The 18,310-nt window shown below is 40.3% G+C and overlaps 1 protein-coding gene across 2 annotated transcripts in view; it reads left to right on the top strand.

The window, feature by feature from the left end:
* Positions 1-17,867, top strand: part of LOC125887184 (zinc finger protein AEBP2-like) — a 58,717-nt gene extending 40,850 nt beyond the window's left edge. The window contains exons 7-9 of one of the 2 annotated variants that reach the window (XM_049573831.1): positions 13,607-13,720; positions 14,900-14,929; positions 16,455-17,867. In XM_049573831.1, the coding sequence (XP_049429788.1) occupies positions 13,607-13,720; positions 14,900-14,929; positions 16,455-16,461 (151 nt within the window). In that variant the 3' untranslated portion in view covers positions 16,462-17,867. Of the gene's footprint in view, positions 1-13,606; positions 13,721-14,899; positions 14,930-16,454 lie in introns of those variants that run through there. The other variant, XR_007449128.1, reaches the window with a different exon arrangement.
* The last annotated feature ends 443 nt before the right edge of the window (positions 17,868-18,310 follow it).

Genomic DNA, 18,310 nt, shown 5'->3' on the forward strand with positions numbered 1-18,310 from the left:
TTGTGCTTCAACACTCATCAAGTGATATAATTTTATATTTTGGTTGAAATCTCAGAGCCTCCTTCATGAAGCAATGTTTTGATGAGTAAACAGGCTGTTCAGTCACTTTATAATCTACTTCTGAATATCAGAGCATAGAGCAGCAGTCTTTGATCAGAGATAATGTAGGTTAAATAAACTGTTGTTGATATTGTGATTATTGGTTTGTGTATGTCATGACAACAACAGCAGCAGCTAGAGGAGCTGTGAGAACAGCTGACACAAGGACCTGAGAGTGAAGTAAACAGGGTACAGAAAATATTCTGAGGTCGTTTTGTCTGTTTCATCATTCTGCTGTATTAACAGTCACTGTCCTGATCTACCAGCTCTTCACTATTCTTGGTGCATTATTGGATCTGGATTCTTAGATAGCACCTCAGTCTTATTAATCTAGACTAGTGCTGAGTGCTGCTTTCAAACTTAATCTAGAGTCTACATGGTGTAAAAATGCATGAAATCTGTGTAATTAATATGGGACAACTGTGTGGGACAGACTAGGAAGATAATTCATTTTTCACTTATTCTTTGTTTGTGTAGTGGCAATGTTTTTACAGTGTATCTCACAGAATCTGGTATCCACCTTCATGTATTAAATATCAAGTAATATTTAGAAGATCTATTTTAGAGGTGAACTTGAATACGGGTGACAGTGAAGTAGGGATGCACCTAATATTCTGTAACCAAATATATTTGGTAACCGAATATTGCAAGAAAACACACATTCGGTATTCAGTGTAATAAGTTAAAAGCAAGGCCAAATAATAACGGCATGTTTTGATAACGCAATCAAACAGCGTGCAGTGACAGATGGAGTAAAATGTCGGCAGTGTGGTGATATTTTACTCCGTCACTGCACTCGCATTTGCGACTAAAACTAGTTTTGTGCGAGCAAAATAAATCATTCAGCACACTGTGTGAGTACAGATTTCAACCAGCAGCAGAAACTAAAGGCGAATCCCGCTGGTTGTGGGTTGAACAGGTCTCACAGACACAGACAGTAATGTATTCCTGTCCAATACAGCAGCCATAGTGCTCCGCGGTGCGAGATAAGGCTTACCGGTGACGGAGAAGTCCGGCTCCAATAATGTCCTCTTCTTGGCGTCAGGACTGCCCAAAAGTACCTAAACAGCTGAGCCGTGGCAGCACACAGGTATGTGACGTGTCAGAGGAGAAACGAGCCATTCACATTTCTCTCTTTGTGGCAGGTAACGGTCCACAAACCTCACCGCACTTTAGGGACTGTTCTTTACCTATGAAGGGACTGTTCTTTACTTGTCAGGGGAGGAAGGTGGCTGGTTGATTTTTATTTTATTTATTTATTTTATTTTGATCCCCCCTATGTTAATCACTTATTGATGCTGTTTTTGAAGTATGAATAAGTCAATAAGTAATTTATTCCATTGAAATATCATTGATGTATTATAGAAAAGTGATTTATCCATATGAGGCACATCTGCTCATTTTCGCCAAATGCGATACTACTCAGAACCATGATATTTTCATTGGTATTGTCATGGTCCCAGTGATGCGGATAACAATGAGTGGCATCTGAAAACTAATGAAAAACTAAACAACGGTATTCGGTAGAGATGCACCGAAATGAAAATTTGTGGCCGAAGCCAAATAAAATTAAATGCTTGGCCGAATACCGAGTACTGAATATCGTTGTTTAGTTTTTCATTAGTTTTTGCAGATGAACCCCCTCCAGATTAGTGTTGTCACGGTACCAAAATTGGGACCCACGGTGCGATACCAATGAAAATATCATCGTTCTGAGTAGTATCAGGATACCACAGCAAAAATGAGGCAGATGTGCCTTTTGTCATTTATAAAAAGATAAATCACTTTTCTATAATACATTAATGATATTTCAATGGAATAAATTACTTATTAAAAATATTTTTGGGGCATTTTTTGCCTTTAATGGACAGGACAGTTAAGTGTGAAAGGGGGAGAGAGAGGGGGGATGACAGGCAGCAAAGGGCCACAGGCTGGACTCGAACCTGGGCCGGACCTGGATAAAATATCGCCACACTGCAGACATTTTACTCCGTCTGTCACCGCACGCTGTTTGATTGCATTATCAAAACACGCCGCTATTATTTAGCCTTGCTTTTCGCTTATTACACCGAATACCGAATGTGTTTTTTTGTTGTTTTTTTTTTTGGTTTTTTTTGCAATATTAGGTTACCGAATATATTTGGTTATCAAATATTCGGTGCATTCCTAGTATTCTGTATTCTGTATTCTGTATTTGGCCAAACATTTAATTTTATTCAGCTTTGGCCACAAATTTTCATTTCGGTGCATCCCTACAGTGAAGTAACTCTTCACATTTCTGTGGCTTATAGGTAATGAGCTGAAAATGGAGGTAATCGAAATGCATTTGAATTGCAGTTAATTATTTCTCATAGACAACACTGTAAAAATTATATTAACAAAAGAATAACAGTGATTAAACAAGGCTTATAGAAATGGATTTAAACTTGGGCAAGCCATTGACCAGCTGAGTAGAGTTTACTTTTATCTCATCCATACCCTTATTTGTGTGGTTCATAATGATTCTGACTTTATCATTGATAAGTGATAGTTAGCATAGTCAATGTGCTACCTGCAGGAGATTCAGAGTCTTTGCTGTTTGTGCTGATGAGTGAATAATTTTTTTCCTTCTGTTTTTCTGCACTGTTGTTAAAGGCCACCAAGGTGGAATTGTCTAATGCGATGGACTTATGCAGCCAGCCTGGATCTGGTTGAAATCACCACTCTTCATCATCTACTCACCCTGAAGTGCTCCCTGAGGAAGTGGAACCTTCAAAGGAACCCCCGACTAAAGATATGGAGTTATCCAGCCACACCAGATCTGGCAAAGATCACCAGTCTTCATCGTCCACTCACCCTGAGGTGCTCCCTGAGGAAGTGGAACCTTCAAAGGAACCCCCGACTAAATATATGGAGTTATCCAGCCACACCAGATCTGGCAAAGATCACCAGTCCTCATCAGACGAACAGGACGCACTTCTCGAAGAGACAGAGTTATCCAGCTACAGTGGATCTGATAAGGAGTACCGACCCTCATCAACACCATCAAGTGATGGTGAGATGCCCCCAGATAAGTCTAAGTCATCTAGCCACAATGTAACTGTAAGACCACTGCCTGAGAGAGACTGCTGCCACTCTACATCCAGTGAAGAGGAAGTCCTGGAAGCTGAGCAGCAAGCAACCAGACGTAGGTCAAGCCAGCCTGGTGAGCACTTAAAAAAAGGAAAAAGAAAAAAGAAAAAAGTTACAGTTAAAACAACCAAGAAAAGAGATGGTGGAAGGGCCTGGGATAAAGCCCATTATTGCTTATATTGCAAAAAGGCCAATTTGAAGATGGCAAGACATTTACAAAGAAAACACAATGATGAAACTGACGTTGCACACGCCTTCAGTTTCCCACCTGGCTCCAAACAAAGGAAGGCACTTTTGGAATCCCTTCGCAATAAGGGTGACTGGCAGCATAATCTTAAAGTCTTAGAAGATGGAAGCGGGGAGATAGTGACATGGAAGCAACCATCTAAGGGTGCATCTGTGGAGGACTATCTACCATGCCAACATTGTTATGCAATGTTCAAGAGGAGAGAACTCTGGAGACATATGAAGTCATGTAGAGAGAAAAAAGGTGACAAAGTGCAAGGTAAAAGACGAGCACAAAAAGCCTCCTCACAACTCATTCCAATCAAGGACTCATCAGACGGACTTCAGAAGATCATTCATAGTATGATTCAAGATCATGTAACCGCTCATATCAGAGGAGATGAAATGATATGCACATATGGCAATGCACTGTTTGCAAAAAAGGGCCGTGAACAATCTCAACATAGATACATTGCACAGAAGATGAGAGAGCTGGGACGGTTTTGTTTAGCTGCCAAGGAGATTGACAAAAGTGTCCAAGGTCTTAAAGATGTATGTGATCCAACAAAATTTAAGCTTGCAATTAAAGCAGCTAGGAGAGTTTCAAACTACAGCACAGCTAAGACTGAATATGGGAAGCCATCTACTGCAGTTAAAATTGGATTTTCACTCAAAGGGGCAACAGAAACCTGGATTGGACATTGCCTGATGACATCCGATGTCTTAAATGAGAAAAAGGCTAAGAAGTTTAAGGAGTTGTTAGATTCTTCTTGGTCCAATTATGTGTCAACTAATGCACATAGTACAATGGAACAGCGGAAGTGGAACAAGGATGACTGTGTACCTTTGACAGAGGATGTTGTTACTCTGCAGAACTATTTGAGAAAGATAGAGGATGATGCAAAGGCAGAGTTAAGAGAGCGTGTGAGCACTACAGCATACAAGATGTTAAGTGAGAGCCTTCTTGCACAAATAATAGTTTTTAATAAGAAGCGTGAAGGAGAAGCATCACGTTTAACCTTGGATACATATCTTAAAGCAGACACTGGCCCTGTGAATAAGGACATTTATGCAACACTCTCACCAGTGGAAAAACAACTCAGCCAAAAGCTGACACGGATTGTGACACGTGGAAAGAGGGGTAGAAAGGTGCCTATTCTGCTTCTCGACCGCACTAAATCCTCTCTAGATTTCTTGATTAAAAAAAGGAGTGATGTTGGCATTCTTGAAGAAAACCCGTTTCTATTTGCCAGGATCGGTACAACAACCAATATTCGTGGGTGTGACTGCCTAAGGAAATATGCACAAGAGTGCAAGGCAGGCAATCCAGAACTCCTTAGATCAACAAAACTAAGAAAGCATGTTGCTACCTTATGCCAGCTTCTGGACCTGGATAATCAAGAACTGGAGCAAGTAGCACGTTTCATGGGACATGACATAAGAGTCCACTGTGATTATTATCGTCAAACAGACAAAACCTTTCAGGTGGCCAAAATTGGAAAGCTCCTCTTTGCAATGGAGCATGGAGCAAAGGCACTGAAAGGGAAGACTCTGAACACTTTGGACCCTGTGGTCTTTGGTATGTTAATATTGACAATAATAATTTTTATTCTACTTTATAGTCTATGTATTTGAATATGTGAGTATAGCACTTTTTGGTATATGTATGTATTTTGTAATTTACACATCATGTGTGCACTATTGCAAGTCATGTTTGTTTTAGTTATTTATGAGAATTGCCACTGAAGCAATGATATTTCGTTTTACATGCCGTAAGGTTTTGTTTTCTATTTTCTTCTAAACATTTTCATAGGGAAGCAACATGAAGTCATCTCAGCCAAGGGTTCGAGAGGAGTCAAAGCAAGACAGATATCATTTTCAGACAGACAACTGGAAGCTAATGATGGTAAGTAATCTCTGTTGTTGTATTATTTTAAAATCTGGTTTAAATGTACAGTAGTTTAGCTTATGCACTCATGCCTCTCTTCTCATAGGAACGTTCAGGCTAATTTAGCACCACAAAGTTTTTATTGCCCTGTTAAGATCTGATAGTTACTTATAGCAGTTTGCCTTGGCCTTTCTCTCTCTTGTGTTCCCTCATGCTGGGTATGTCTTGGATCAACAAGAAGATTGGAGTTATTTCGTAGCTTGTAGGAGATTATGATGTTTATTACACATTAATTGTAATCAGATCAAAGACAGAGACACACATCTGCATTACAGGCAAAATCAATTTATTTTATTGGTTAAAAGACTAAAAAAAGTTTTTCTTATTGCCTACAGGTCACTGAATGGTCTTGGTCCAAACATATTTCAGAAATGTTATATATTTATTTATATTTTAGTGATGGTGATGATGAGAATGATGGTGATGAGAGTAAGTCCTGGTGTTGTGAACATTAGATAAAAAAAGAGGACATTACACCAGTTGTCAGGTCTTGATGTTGACATCGTCAGATGTACAATTACATTCAAAGTTTTACTTATTACCTGCAGGTCACTGAATGGTCTGGGCCCAAATTACATTTCAGAAATGCTCAATGTTTATGACTGTTTTGGAACTAGCTCACTATGGATCAAATCATGTGGTCAAAAGATATCTCTATACTAACATCAGCTGTCTTACAGATGGAGCTCTGCCACATCCGTCCCCCACAAGTTCTCGTGTTCAGCGCCGAAAGAAAGCACGAAGACATGATGGTGATGGGAGTGATGGTGATGAGAGTGATGATGGTGAGGGTAAGTCCTGGTGTTGTGAACATTAGATAGAAAAGAGGACATTACACCAGTTGTCAGGTCTTGATGCTGACATCCAGTCAGATATACAATTAAATATAAAGTTTTACTTATTGCCTACAGGTCACTGAATGGTCTGGGCCTAAACATATTTCAGAAATGATCTATATTCATGATACTTTTGGAACCAGCTCACTATGGATCAAATCATGTGGTCACTAACATCTGCTGTCTTATAGATGCTGGTCTGCCACGCCTGTCCGTCACAAGTTCTCAAGTTAAGCACCGAAAGAAAGCTGTGACTATACAAAGACATGATGATGATGAGGGTAAGTCCTGGTGTTGTGAACATTAGATAGAAAAGAGGACATTGCACCAGTTGTCAGGTCTTTTAAATTTAATTGGTACATCTGACTGGATGTCAGTGTAAAGTTTTACTTATTACCTGCAGGTCACTGAATGGTCTGGGCCCTAAATACATTTCAGAAATGATCTATATTCATGATACTTTTGGAACCAGCTCACTATGGGTCAAATCATGTGGTCAAAAGATATCTCTGTACTAACATCAGCTGTCTTACAGATGGAGCTCTGCCACACCCGTCCCCCACAAGTTCTCGTGTTCAGCGCCGAAAGAAAGCACGAAGACATGATGATGATGGGAGTGATGGTGATGATGAGAGTGATGATGATGAGGGTAAGTCCTGGTGTTGTGAACATTAGATAGAAAAGAAGACATTACACCAGTTGTCAGGTCTTTTAAATTTAATCGGTACATCTGACTGGATGTCAGTGTAAAGTTTTACTTATTACCTGCAGGTCACTGAATGGTCTGGGCCCTAAATACATTTCAGAAATGCTCAGTGTTTATGACTGTTTTGGAACCAGCTCACTATGGGTCAAATCATGTGGTCAAAAGATATCTCTATACTAACATCAGCTGTCTTACAGATGGCGCTCTGCCACACCCGTCCCCCACAAGTTCTCGTGTTCAGCGCCGAAAGAAAGCACGAAGACATGATGGTGATGGGAGTGATGGTGATGAGAGTGATGATGGTGAGGGTAAGTCCTGGTGTTGTGAACATTAGATAGAAAAGAGGACATTACACCAGTTGTCAGGTCTTGATGCTGACGTTGTCAGATATACAATTAAATATAAAGTTTTACTTATTGCCTACAGGTCACTGAATGGTCTGGGCCCAAACATATTTCAGAAATGATCTATATTCATGATACTTTTGGAACCAGCTCATTATGGATCAAATCATGTGGTCACTAACGTCTGCTGTATTATAGATGCTGCTCTGCCACGCCTGTCCATCACAAGTTCTCAAGTTAAGCACCGAAAAAAAGCTGTGACTACACAAAGACATGATGATGGTGAGGGTAAGTCCTGGTGGTGTGAACATTAGATAGAAAAGAGGACATTGCACCAGTTGTCAGGTCTTGATGCTGACATTGTCAGATGTACAATTAAATTTAAAGTTTTACTTATTGCCTACAGGATACTGAATGGTCTGGGCCCAAACATATTTCAGAAATGATCTATATTCATGATACTTTTGGAACCAGCTCACTATGGATCAATTCATGTGGTCAAAAGATATCTCTGTACTAACATCAGCTGTCTTACAGATGGAGCTCTGCCACATCCGTCCCCCACAAGTTCTTGTGTTCAGCACCGAAAGAAAGCACGAAGACATGATGGTGATGAGAGTGATGGTGATGAGAGTAAGTCCTGGTGTTGTGAACATTACATAGAAAAGAGGACATTACATCAGTTTTCAGGTTTTAATGTTGACATCGTCAGATATACAATTAAATATAAAGTTTTACTTATTGCCTGCAGGTCACTGAATGGTCTGGGCCCAAACATATTTCAGAAATGATCTATATTCATGATACTTTTGGAACCAGCTCATTATGGATCAAATCATGTGGTCACTAACATCTGCTGTCTTATAGATGCTGGTCTGCCACGCCTGTCCATCACAAGTTCTCAAGTTAAGCACCGAAAGAAAGCTGTGACCACACAAAGACATGATGATGATGAGGGTAAGTCCTGGTGTTGTGAACATTAGATAGAAAAGAGGACATTGCACCAGTTGTCAGGTCTTTTAAATTTAATCGGTACATCTGACTGGATGTCAGTGTAAAGTTTTACTTATTACCTGCAGGTCACTGAATGGTCTGGGCCCTAAATACATTTCAGAAATGCTCAATGTTTGACTGTTTTGGAACCAGCTCACTATGGGTCAAATCATGTGGTCAAAAGATATCTCTATACTAACATCAGCTGTCTTACAGATGGAGCTCTGCCACACCCGTCCCCCACAAGTTCTCGTCCCCCACAAGTTCTTTCGCGCCGAAAGAAAGCACAAAGACATGATGCTGATGAAAGTGATGATGATGAGGGTAAGTCCTGGTGTTGTGAACATTAGATAGAAAAGAGGACATTGCACCAGTTGTCAGGTCTTGATGCTGACGTTGTCAGATATACAATTAAATATAAAGTTTTACTTATTGCCTACAGGTCACTGAATGGTCTGGGCCCAAACATATTTCAGAAATGATCTATATTCATGATACTTTTGGAACCAGCTGACTATGGATCAATTCATGTGGTCAAAAGATATCTCTGTACTAACATCAGCTGTCTTACAGATGGAGCTCTGCCACATCCGTCCCCCACAAGTTCTCGTATTCAGCGCCGAAAGAAAGCACGAAGACATGATGGTGATGGGAGTGATGGTGATGAGAGTAAGTCCTGGTGTTGTGAACATTAGATAGAAAAGAGGACATTACACCAGTTTTCAGATTTTGATGTTGACATCGTCAGATATACAATTAAATTTAAAGTTTTACTTATTGCCTGTAGGTCACTGAATGGTCTGGGCCCAAACATATTTCAGAAATGATCTATATTTTTGATAGTTTTGGAATCAGCTGACTATGGATCAAATCATGTGGTCAAATGATATCTCTGTACTAACATCAGCTGTCTTACAGATGGAGGTCTGCCACATCCGTCCCCCACAAGTTCTTGTGTTCAGCGCCGAAAGAAAGCACGGAGACATGATGATGATGATGATGATGAGGGTAAGTCCTGGTGTTGCAAAGTCCAACACAACCTCGAAATCTGAGATTCAAAACAAGATTTAAGCTTAAAGAAAACAAGATTATATGTGCAGCATCCGAGACCTGACAACAGTTTAACTGTTTTGATGTATCCTTTGTCAGATGGAAACAAGCAACCCACAAACACCACAAGACAGAAGAGGGTAAAGAAAACTGCAGCTAAACGAAAGTACCATGTTGATGCTGATGCTGCTGATGATGATGGTGAGTCCAGCAATGTACACCTGTGCTCTGAAATTAAATCTTTAACTCTTTCACTGAGCTAATATATATTTCTCAGATGGAGAGAGGCAAAACGTCTCATCCACAAGACCAACTGTTAAGAGACTTAAGAAGACTGCAAATAAAACACAACACAACGACGATGGTAAGATGAATTTCTGTAAAATAGGTACGTTATCAGATAAAATTTCAAGTCACTGGGATCAGGTAATTGATCGGACTAGGATATTAATCATGTTATGTCATTAAATACAAAGATTAAAAGTCACAATTATGACATGAAAATTATACATTTCAAGTAAAAATGCAAAATTTGATTTGATTAAATTATGAATTTCTGAGACTTTTATAATTCATGATTGAAAAGGTTTAATTACATGATTATATTTTGCTGTTTGTCTTTCCATGTATCCACTCTGGTTTGAAAACAAAGCTTCTAACAAGCAGAGAAGAGATTCCCACTCACATAATAACTTATCCCCTGTATGGATCTGCCATGAGCTTTGTTGAAATCTCAGCTGAGATTCTGTAGCTCTTTGATTTTGATTTAGGCAACACAACTGCAGACTTCAATGACAGAGCCACGACAACACTCAGTCTCATATTTAAATGATTTTGAAAATGAACACTTATATTATCTTTCAGTCAGCCCCTGAACTTAAACTTAAAATGTTTCATGAGGGCATCAGCGCTTACCTGAGAGTCTACAGCTCAACAGCTGTCGGTGTTGCTAAGGCTGTAGCTGGGAGGATTTTCAAAATAAAACAAAGCCTGGCATTAAACAAAACAGTTGACATGCTGTGGCCTATTAAACTTTTAAATAACGCATATGTCTCAATAACCCATATGCAGTAACAACTCTGCTCTTGATCCACTACAGAGGAGGAATAGTGAATATTTGTCATACTTATTTCAAAGAGGATCGATTTTGGATTGATTACAGAACCTTATTATCTTAGCTCAGCTATTAGGTTTAATTTTTTTTTCTTTAATAGGAGCCTGCTGTCTTTATCCGCTGTTTGCTCAGCAAATAAGCACTTAAACAGTATAATTTTAATGTAATTACTGATATTAATTTAAAGCGTAGATAGTTATCATTACAGATTCACCATCAAACTTAACAAACTCCACTGCTGCTACTTCAGGGCTGCAGCTCGTCAACAGGGCATAATGCAGTTGGAGGTTATGAGTTGCCAAATCATGGTCAAGAATCCCTTTATCCAAGATGATAACTCTTCATCATAATAACCAACATTTGGCAGAAAATGCTGAATTCACTTCAAATGGCTTTATATCCATGTTGTAAACACCGTTTTAAGAAAGACTGAGTTTAACCTCTCTAACTCCATTCAGACACCGGCGTACGCGCTCCCTCCCTCCTCTGTTTAATGGAATCTCACAGGCGCACTATGTCATCAAACCATGTGATGTTTGGTATCACCGGAAACAGGAAGCCGAGAGCTTCCTGTTTCCGGCATCGTTTTTCTTTTATTTCTTATGTATTTCGCACCAGAGCAGCCTAAACACACAAAGTCCAAAATTGCAATGAGTGGTGACAAGTCATGTCATGCCGTTTTTCGAGGGAAAAAGTTAAAGGATTACTCGCGATCTTATGCAGAGCGGCGAGTGGAGACTTAGATGTTTTATTAAAGGTCTCACTCCTACCACTATTTTTGGCTGAGATATACCGTCTAGAAAGTGGGATCATAACTTTCACGTTTCATATGGCTTTATTTGGTGATATTTTATGGTGTTTCTGTCATAAACAACATCAGCTATCATAATCACACCTGATTTCAATAAGGTACAATGTTTGAAGCTGGCTGAGTGTTGTTTGATCACTGACAGTACTGTTTTGAAGCAGAATGACCAACTTGTCATTTGGGGCTCTGCCTGGATCTTTTCATGGAAAAAACACTGTAGAATGGTCATACTTTGAGCAGTCTTCTTCAAATTTGAAACAAGTGTTCATTGATAGTGTGCCTACAGCCCCACAGTGTCATTTACCTGCTCAGATGAAGCCACATTTTTTAAAATTTTATTTTAGGCAAAATCTTCAATTTTTACTGACTTCAGAGGCCCATTACTCTGTCTCTGTATCACCTAGAGTGTTTCTGACACTTTCACAAGAAACTTCAGAGAGTTTGCTTTCTGGCAAGACCTCATGCATGCATGTAGTCAGAGGTTCAGACGCTACAGTCATTTTAATTTGGGTATGTCATTTTAGACATTTTCACTACAAAATGGGGGTGGAGTGCAAGAGGTTAAAATAGTAAACCTACCCAACAGTTAACCCTGTTTTCTTATTTCTAGATGTTTCAAAAGTGCAAACAAAGCGACCGTGGTCTGTTGAGGAGAGGACTGCAGTCCAGCGAAGGATGACAAAGTTTGTTGCTCTCAGGAAAGTACCAGCAAAGAATGACTGCCTGCTCTGCATCGAGAAAGAGTCTCCAGTGCTGAGCACCAGAACATGGAAGGATGTTAAATACTTTGTCTATAATGAAATTGTTAAAGTGAAGAAAAAGCTGGCATTTTGAAAGGGGTCTATGACTCATATGTTTCTCTAGTGTTTAGAGACTTGATGCAGATCTGTTCTTTAAGATCCACTCTGCTGGTTACACCTGCCAGTGTTCAAATTTTGTATTGAGTTGGCAGTTATGAGTACCATGTTTCTATTGTTTCATGTGAACAATATAGACTAACAATTTGTTGAGTTTTTCATTGCAATTTTTTTGCAATAAAATTAACAGTTACGTGCTTGCTTACACTTGCTGTGTTTCTGTCTTTGACAGATAATCTTCAATTTTCCTTTTAAAAAATATTCAGCAGTCAAATATCGAAAAGACACCCTATTGAATTTTGCCTCCTTACATAATAAAGATATGAATAATAAAAATGGCTATTCAGAATAGTCTAAAATTAAACATTTCATTATTGCATATCCAGTATGCAACTTCACTATCACTAAATAAGGTTAAAATGTGTTAAAGAGAGTATCATAGTATGCAATTATGCTAAACTTGGCCTCAATAAACCTCTAGTAAGCATATCTCAGTTAATATTCCCAGTGAAATACTGTAAGTCAGTCAAGAGTTTGCAGTCCTCACTTTGTTGGTCAAAAACTTTTTCTGAAAACTTTGTGTTTCTCAAAACCTGAAGGGGTGTATAGGGTAAGGGTGCCACCTACTGTCCAGAAATGCTATTTTCATGTTGATAGGTAAAGCAGAAAGGCCGGTCCTCACTTTGTCAGTCAATTTACTCGGTCCTCACTAAGCAGCAAGTACAAGAATGTGTGTGTGTGTGTGTGTGTGTGTCTGCATCTCTGGGGGCTCCTGTGATGACGCACATAGTGACGGGGGGAATGCTAGGGGTGGAGACGGAGGGGGCGCTGGAGGAGGGAGGGGAGGCTCAGTCGACTTGCTAAGCTCTTTGTTTCTTCTGTACCTCGACTTGCTACGCCAGTGCTCGCACACTCCCTTCTTTCATTGGGGGATCACACTGCTGTGGGTACAGTAAGGTGCAGCTGAGCAGTACAGTACATCATGTGCACGTGTATGTGTGTGTGCAGCTGTCTCTGGAGACATCATCTCCTATGCTGGAGCTTAAAAAGGTTGAAAAATCAGGCTATTTTGATTTTTAGGTGCACATTTTGCACATATTTTAAATGCACAAAAATGCCCTCTCACAAGTGAACAAAAGATAATCATGAAGATATAGTGTTGAAGTTGCTCAATAATTAATAACACAGGAGGACAGTATGCTTTGTCCTCTGTTTGTTTGTGTACACCCATGTGTATGTGTCAGTCCCAGTGCTTTGGTCAAGGCCATGTTACGTATGGAAATGTACTCAGTGTTCTGGGGAAGGTGTTAACATGTGTGCTGAACTCAAAGAGGCTCTTTGTCCATCCCTCTCACCCTGCTCCATTCAACCTACTCCCACTTCACCCTCCCCCCTTTTCTCTCCCCCTTTCTAGTTAGAGTTTAAACCCTGACCACATGTCCTCTCTCTGCGTGTGTGCGTGTGTGCGTGTGTGTGTGTGTGTGTGTGTGTGTGTGTGTGTGTGTTGTCTTGCAGACTACCTGACGTGTGGGTGAATGAAACGGAGCGATCTCAGCTGAAGACTAAAGTGGTGCACCTATCCCAGTTACCGCAGGACACTGCCATGCTGCTAGACCCAAACATCTATAGGTGAGTGTGTGTGTGTGTGTGTGTGTGTGAGATGATGCCAGTGACATCTTTGTGTACACACAGACGCACAAAAACACACTGCTGCTGATGCATTTTGTCTCAGCTAAACACATGTTGCCCATGTGTAAAGATTATCTAATCCTCAGTGGGATTCATTGTGTGTAAGTGCCACAAGAAAGTGTTTGAAAGCATTTCCTCTGCCCTCCACACCTGTGTGTGTGAATGTGGATGTGTGTGGGGCTCTGTGTTTGTCTGTGTGCAGCATCCTTAACTCTTTGTTCCACCAGGTGGCACCAACTCCTGACTACAACAATTAGGTTAAAAAAGACAAGTGCAGAGAAAAAGTACTTTCTGGGGTGTGTGTGTGTGTGTGTGTGTGTGTGTGTGTGTGTGTGTGTGATCAGAGAAACCTAATCAAGGAGGTCACTGACACATGATGATTTATTTGAGGAAGTGCGGTCTAAGTAATACGTTTTACTTAATAATAGAAATTATTACAGTTACAGATTTTAAACCAGGAAAAATAAACTTTGTTTCCATGAAAATGTAACTCCACAGCTTATATTTTCTCTTTCAAGTGCACCACGTTCCAGTAAACATTAACTGAGATATTATTTGGATTTTGTGCAGCTCTGCAAGACTGAGTTCACTCATCACTGAAATGAAAAAACAAGGCTAGCTTTATGATACACCATAAAAGGCTGAAAATGAATCCTGAAAGAGGAACAATGTGCCTAAAATAACAGAGTGGTCATCTTACCGGAGATATATGGCTCGCGAGTGTGCTGATCAGCACACAGGCTGGCTGATTTTAATTAGACCTGAAGGCTCAGTAACTGCAGGGGCTGCTGCTGGACTCTGGTTTCATAGTTGAATATAACCGTCAGCACTCAGCCAGTTTATGTCAAGGTTGTCCTAATGCATGAAATCCCCAAACAAATGAGGTGGTTGGTGCCTGTGGCTGTAAATATAGTAGGGTGTTTGAACCCCTCTGCATGTGAATGGGATGGCAGGATGAGACTGACGTAGCGGCAGTCGAGGATTATATTATTTCAACAGTGTTTCCATGTCGAGGCTCTCGCACTTTGTCACAAGTCCTACTGGACTGAAATCAGCTCACACACATGATCACGTTGTGTTTTTGCACAGTGGCCTCACAGACTTTCTCTGTCTTTTCAGAGCACTTCCTCAAAAGCGGCTGAAGCGCAGGTAAGCTGAAACAGTTACACATGCAACACATGCATATTTATGTTGGATAGAGATAAGAAATATATTTAAACGCACTTAAACGTCCAGTGTGTAAGATTTCGGGGCCTCGATTGGCAGAAATGGTATGTAATAAGTATATTTTCATTAGTTATTAATCACCTAAAAATAACAATCATTGTGTTTTTATTACCTTGGAGGAGCTGTTTATATCTACATAGGGAGTGGGTCCTCTTCCACGGAGTCCGCCATGTTGTTTCTACAGTAGTCCAGAACAGACAAACCAAACACTGGCTCTAGATATGGCCTTTCGTGTTTTCATGTAGTTCTTTTACAAGCTTGGCACCCAGGAGAAGTGTCAGATACCACTAAATCCTACACACTGGACCTTTAAAGATATATTTAGATACCAATTCTACACACACATGGTACCACAGTGTGTGTTTGGCTGAAACTTAGTCTGGTTGTACCTCACAGCCAACAATTAGAATTGTGTTGATCAATTACAAGTGCACAAGTTATTTGACCTGATTGTTGATGCTGACTAAACTAAAAACTGGTCAAACAGAACCTCACATATTGCTGTAGACAGGTCCTACTGCACAGTGTTGCAACCACATATACACACTGTGAGTATATAAGAATGTAAGTGTAATGCAGCTATTATATTTGAACTGTAGAAGTTAACTTTTTTCTTCAAGAACACAAATGATGATTAAAAACTTCTGGAATATATTAAATCAAGGGATTTTGCCTCTTGGTTATTTTTCTTTCAATTATTTCCCTCAAAGTCAGTTTTGAGTTTAACTGTATTTTTAATAAGCGCAGCACTGGCATAGTTTGTAGCAGTAATGTTGTAGTCACGAATGCACAGAGAGGGTAGGCTGATGCATAAAAGATAGCCGCGTGACGCATTAATGTCACAACATCAGTATCTTTCATCAACATCCGTGCGCAGCTTTAGAAGTTCACAGCGATGTTGGTCTGTGTATGCAGACAACACAGAGCTCATTCTGCCTTATTCTTGCTTGTTAGCTCCCCCATGTCTATACTGTGCATTTAAAATTTCCATATTCTTTGTGCTATAATGGAGATCAAACAATGCTGATGCCTCCATGGTATGGTAATGTTCGTGCATCTGCAGTATTACCCGTGGCTCTGGCTCTCCTGTGGTGAAACATCATCGTGGCTGATTACTTATCGCCCACAGTTTCACAGTTCCTGTGTACCGTGAAGCCAGTTAATTGGGAAGCGGGCCATTTTGGAGCCACGACCCTTGGCATTCCCTAGTCTCACTCAAACATGAGGTCACATTTGGCCGTTGTTCATTATTCCATTAATTGACCTCGGTAGTTCAGTGTAGCAAAAAGCTGTAAAATACACAGTGTAATGTGTCTGTGAAGGAAGTCAGCTTAATGTCTGAACATCCAGGATAAAGCCTATTTCTCATACTGTAATCTCTCTCATGACACACTGAGGACAACTCATTTTCTCTCTGTCTGTCTTTCTCTCCTGTCTTTGTGCTCAGCCTGTAAGGAGTCATCTGTGGACTTGATACTTGTGGGGAAATGCTTGTTCATGGGAGGTTTATCTATATGGGATGGGACGCTCTTCATCTGTCTCTGCCGAACGGGGGGAGTGAAGTGGCGATAAAGGGAAGTGAAACTTGGCAATGCTGCAGTTTTTTCTCCCTCTTACTTTTGTATATCTGAACAACTGTTGTAGCCAAGTGCGGCGGAGAATGGGACTAACAGTTTTTAAAAAGTTTAATGAATGTTTTTATAACAAGCACCAAACTGAAAATATTAATACCCATGGTGTAAAAAAAAGACTGTTTTGTGTAACCTTGTCAGAAAATACAGCATATTTTATAACTGTTTTTGTGTAAAATATTTATGCAGATTTGTAACTTATTTTTATACCATGAAAATGCTGTTGTACTGTGGACTTTTGTGAAGGTTTTAATAGAACCGTATTTACTGTGATAATCTATGGTAACTGTCACTTGTAGGAATATTTGGAAATTTCTAGTTGTAAGTACGTTGAACATGACAGAAGTCTTAACAGATTATCTTATTTAAATTTACTGAATGCAGTACTTTTACTCATGTGTATGACAATGAAGTTTGAAGTTGTACCAGTCATGTCAGACATGACTTAATCTTGACCAGTTTGTGGAGAGTACAGCATAGAAATGACTTTTCAGGACACACAAGTGTAAAGGCCCAGACACACCAAACCGACATCGAAGAACTAGCGGCGACGAAGGCCGACTGTTGCATCGTCTCATGTCACCTGTGTATCGGCCAAAAAGTTGCACTTGAACACACTGCAAAGACTGTGGCTGACAGCCAACTCGGACGTATGCTCTGCACCCGCAAGAGAGGAAATAATTCTCCATTCCAGCAGACGGTGGTCGTCTGTATTTGTCGTTCAAAAGAGGAAACCGGAAGACTGACAGGAGGATTCAAGATGCTAGTTAGCACATTAACAACACAACTTAATGTTAAAAGAACAAATTGTATTTAGCGTGTGCTAGCAAACAATAGCACAAACAATCACGGACTGTTTCTGCTTGATGGCGAAAAAAAAAAATCTTAACTAATATAACAAGTTAGTTTCAACCTCACGGCCTCCTGACTGTAGCCTTTTGCTTGCATTCCTCACTTCCGTTTCTCCTCTTGTGCACTGAGCTGAACTCCCAATCAGAGGGATTTCTCTCACCGATGGACTGTGCCGGTTCTGCAGCCGATTCAACAAGCTGAATTGGCTGAAAAAGAGCCAGCAAAGGCCTGCTTGTGCCAACGGTGCAGGACACACTTCAAAAATTAGGGCGACAGATGCTCACCGATGGCCCAACCGATGGCTGACCGTCGGCCTGGTGTGTCAGGACCGTAAATCACAACTTACCCGCACCACCTCCTCCTCCTCCACCTCCTCCAGTAACATGAACTGTGTATATCATTATCATAAATTTACATTACTGCTATTTAAGCACTTAAAAGTTATTGTTAAAAAAGATGTGTTTTCTACTGTATGTTGTCCCTGTTTGAAATGGAATACTCTGTTTGTAATAAAATGAGGGGAAACGGCAGATGTTGATGAACGCAACTTGCTTGTAAGGATGAGAATGCAAGGTGTTTGACTGGCAGAAAGGAGCAGTTCATCCATTGTGGTATGAATATGAGTTCCTTATGTGTGCGTTGGAGGGATTGGCTGGATTGTTTGGCGTCCATTAGCAGAACAGCTTTGGGAGCATGCTGTGGAGGAGCTAATGACTGGGCCAGCAGGGCAGAACCCCTGCTGGCCTCAGCTGTTAGTGAACATGCCTGCAGAGAAAACAGAGTTCAGAGAGAGGTCCTCTACAATATGGCTGTCCTGCTC

Source organism: Epinephelus fuscoguttatus, linkage group LG4 (genome assembly GCF_011397635.1).
Source record: "Epinephelus fuscoguttatus linkage group LG4, E.fuscoguttatus.final_Chr_v1".
Lineage (NCBI taxonomy): Eukaryota > Metazoa > Chordata > Actinopteri > Perciformes > Serranidae > Epinephelus > Epinephelus fuscoguttatus.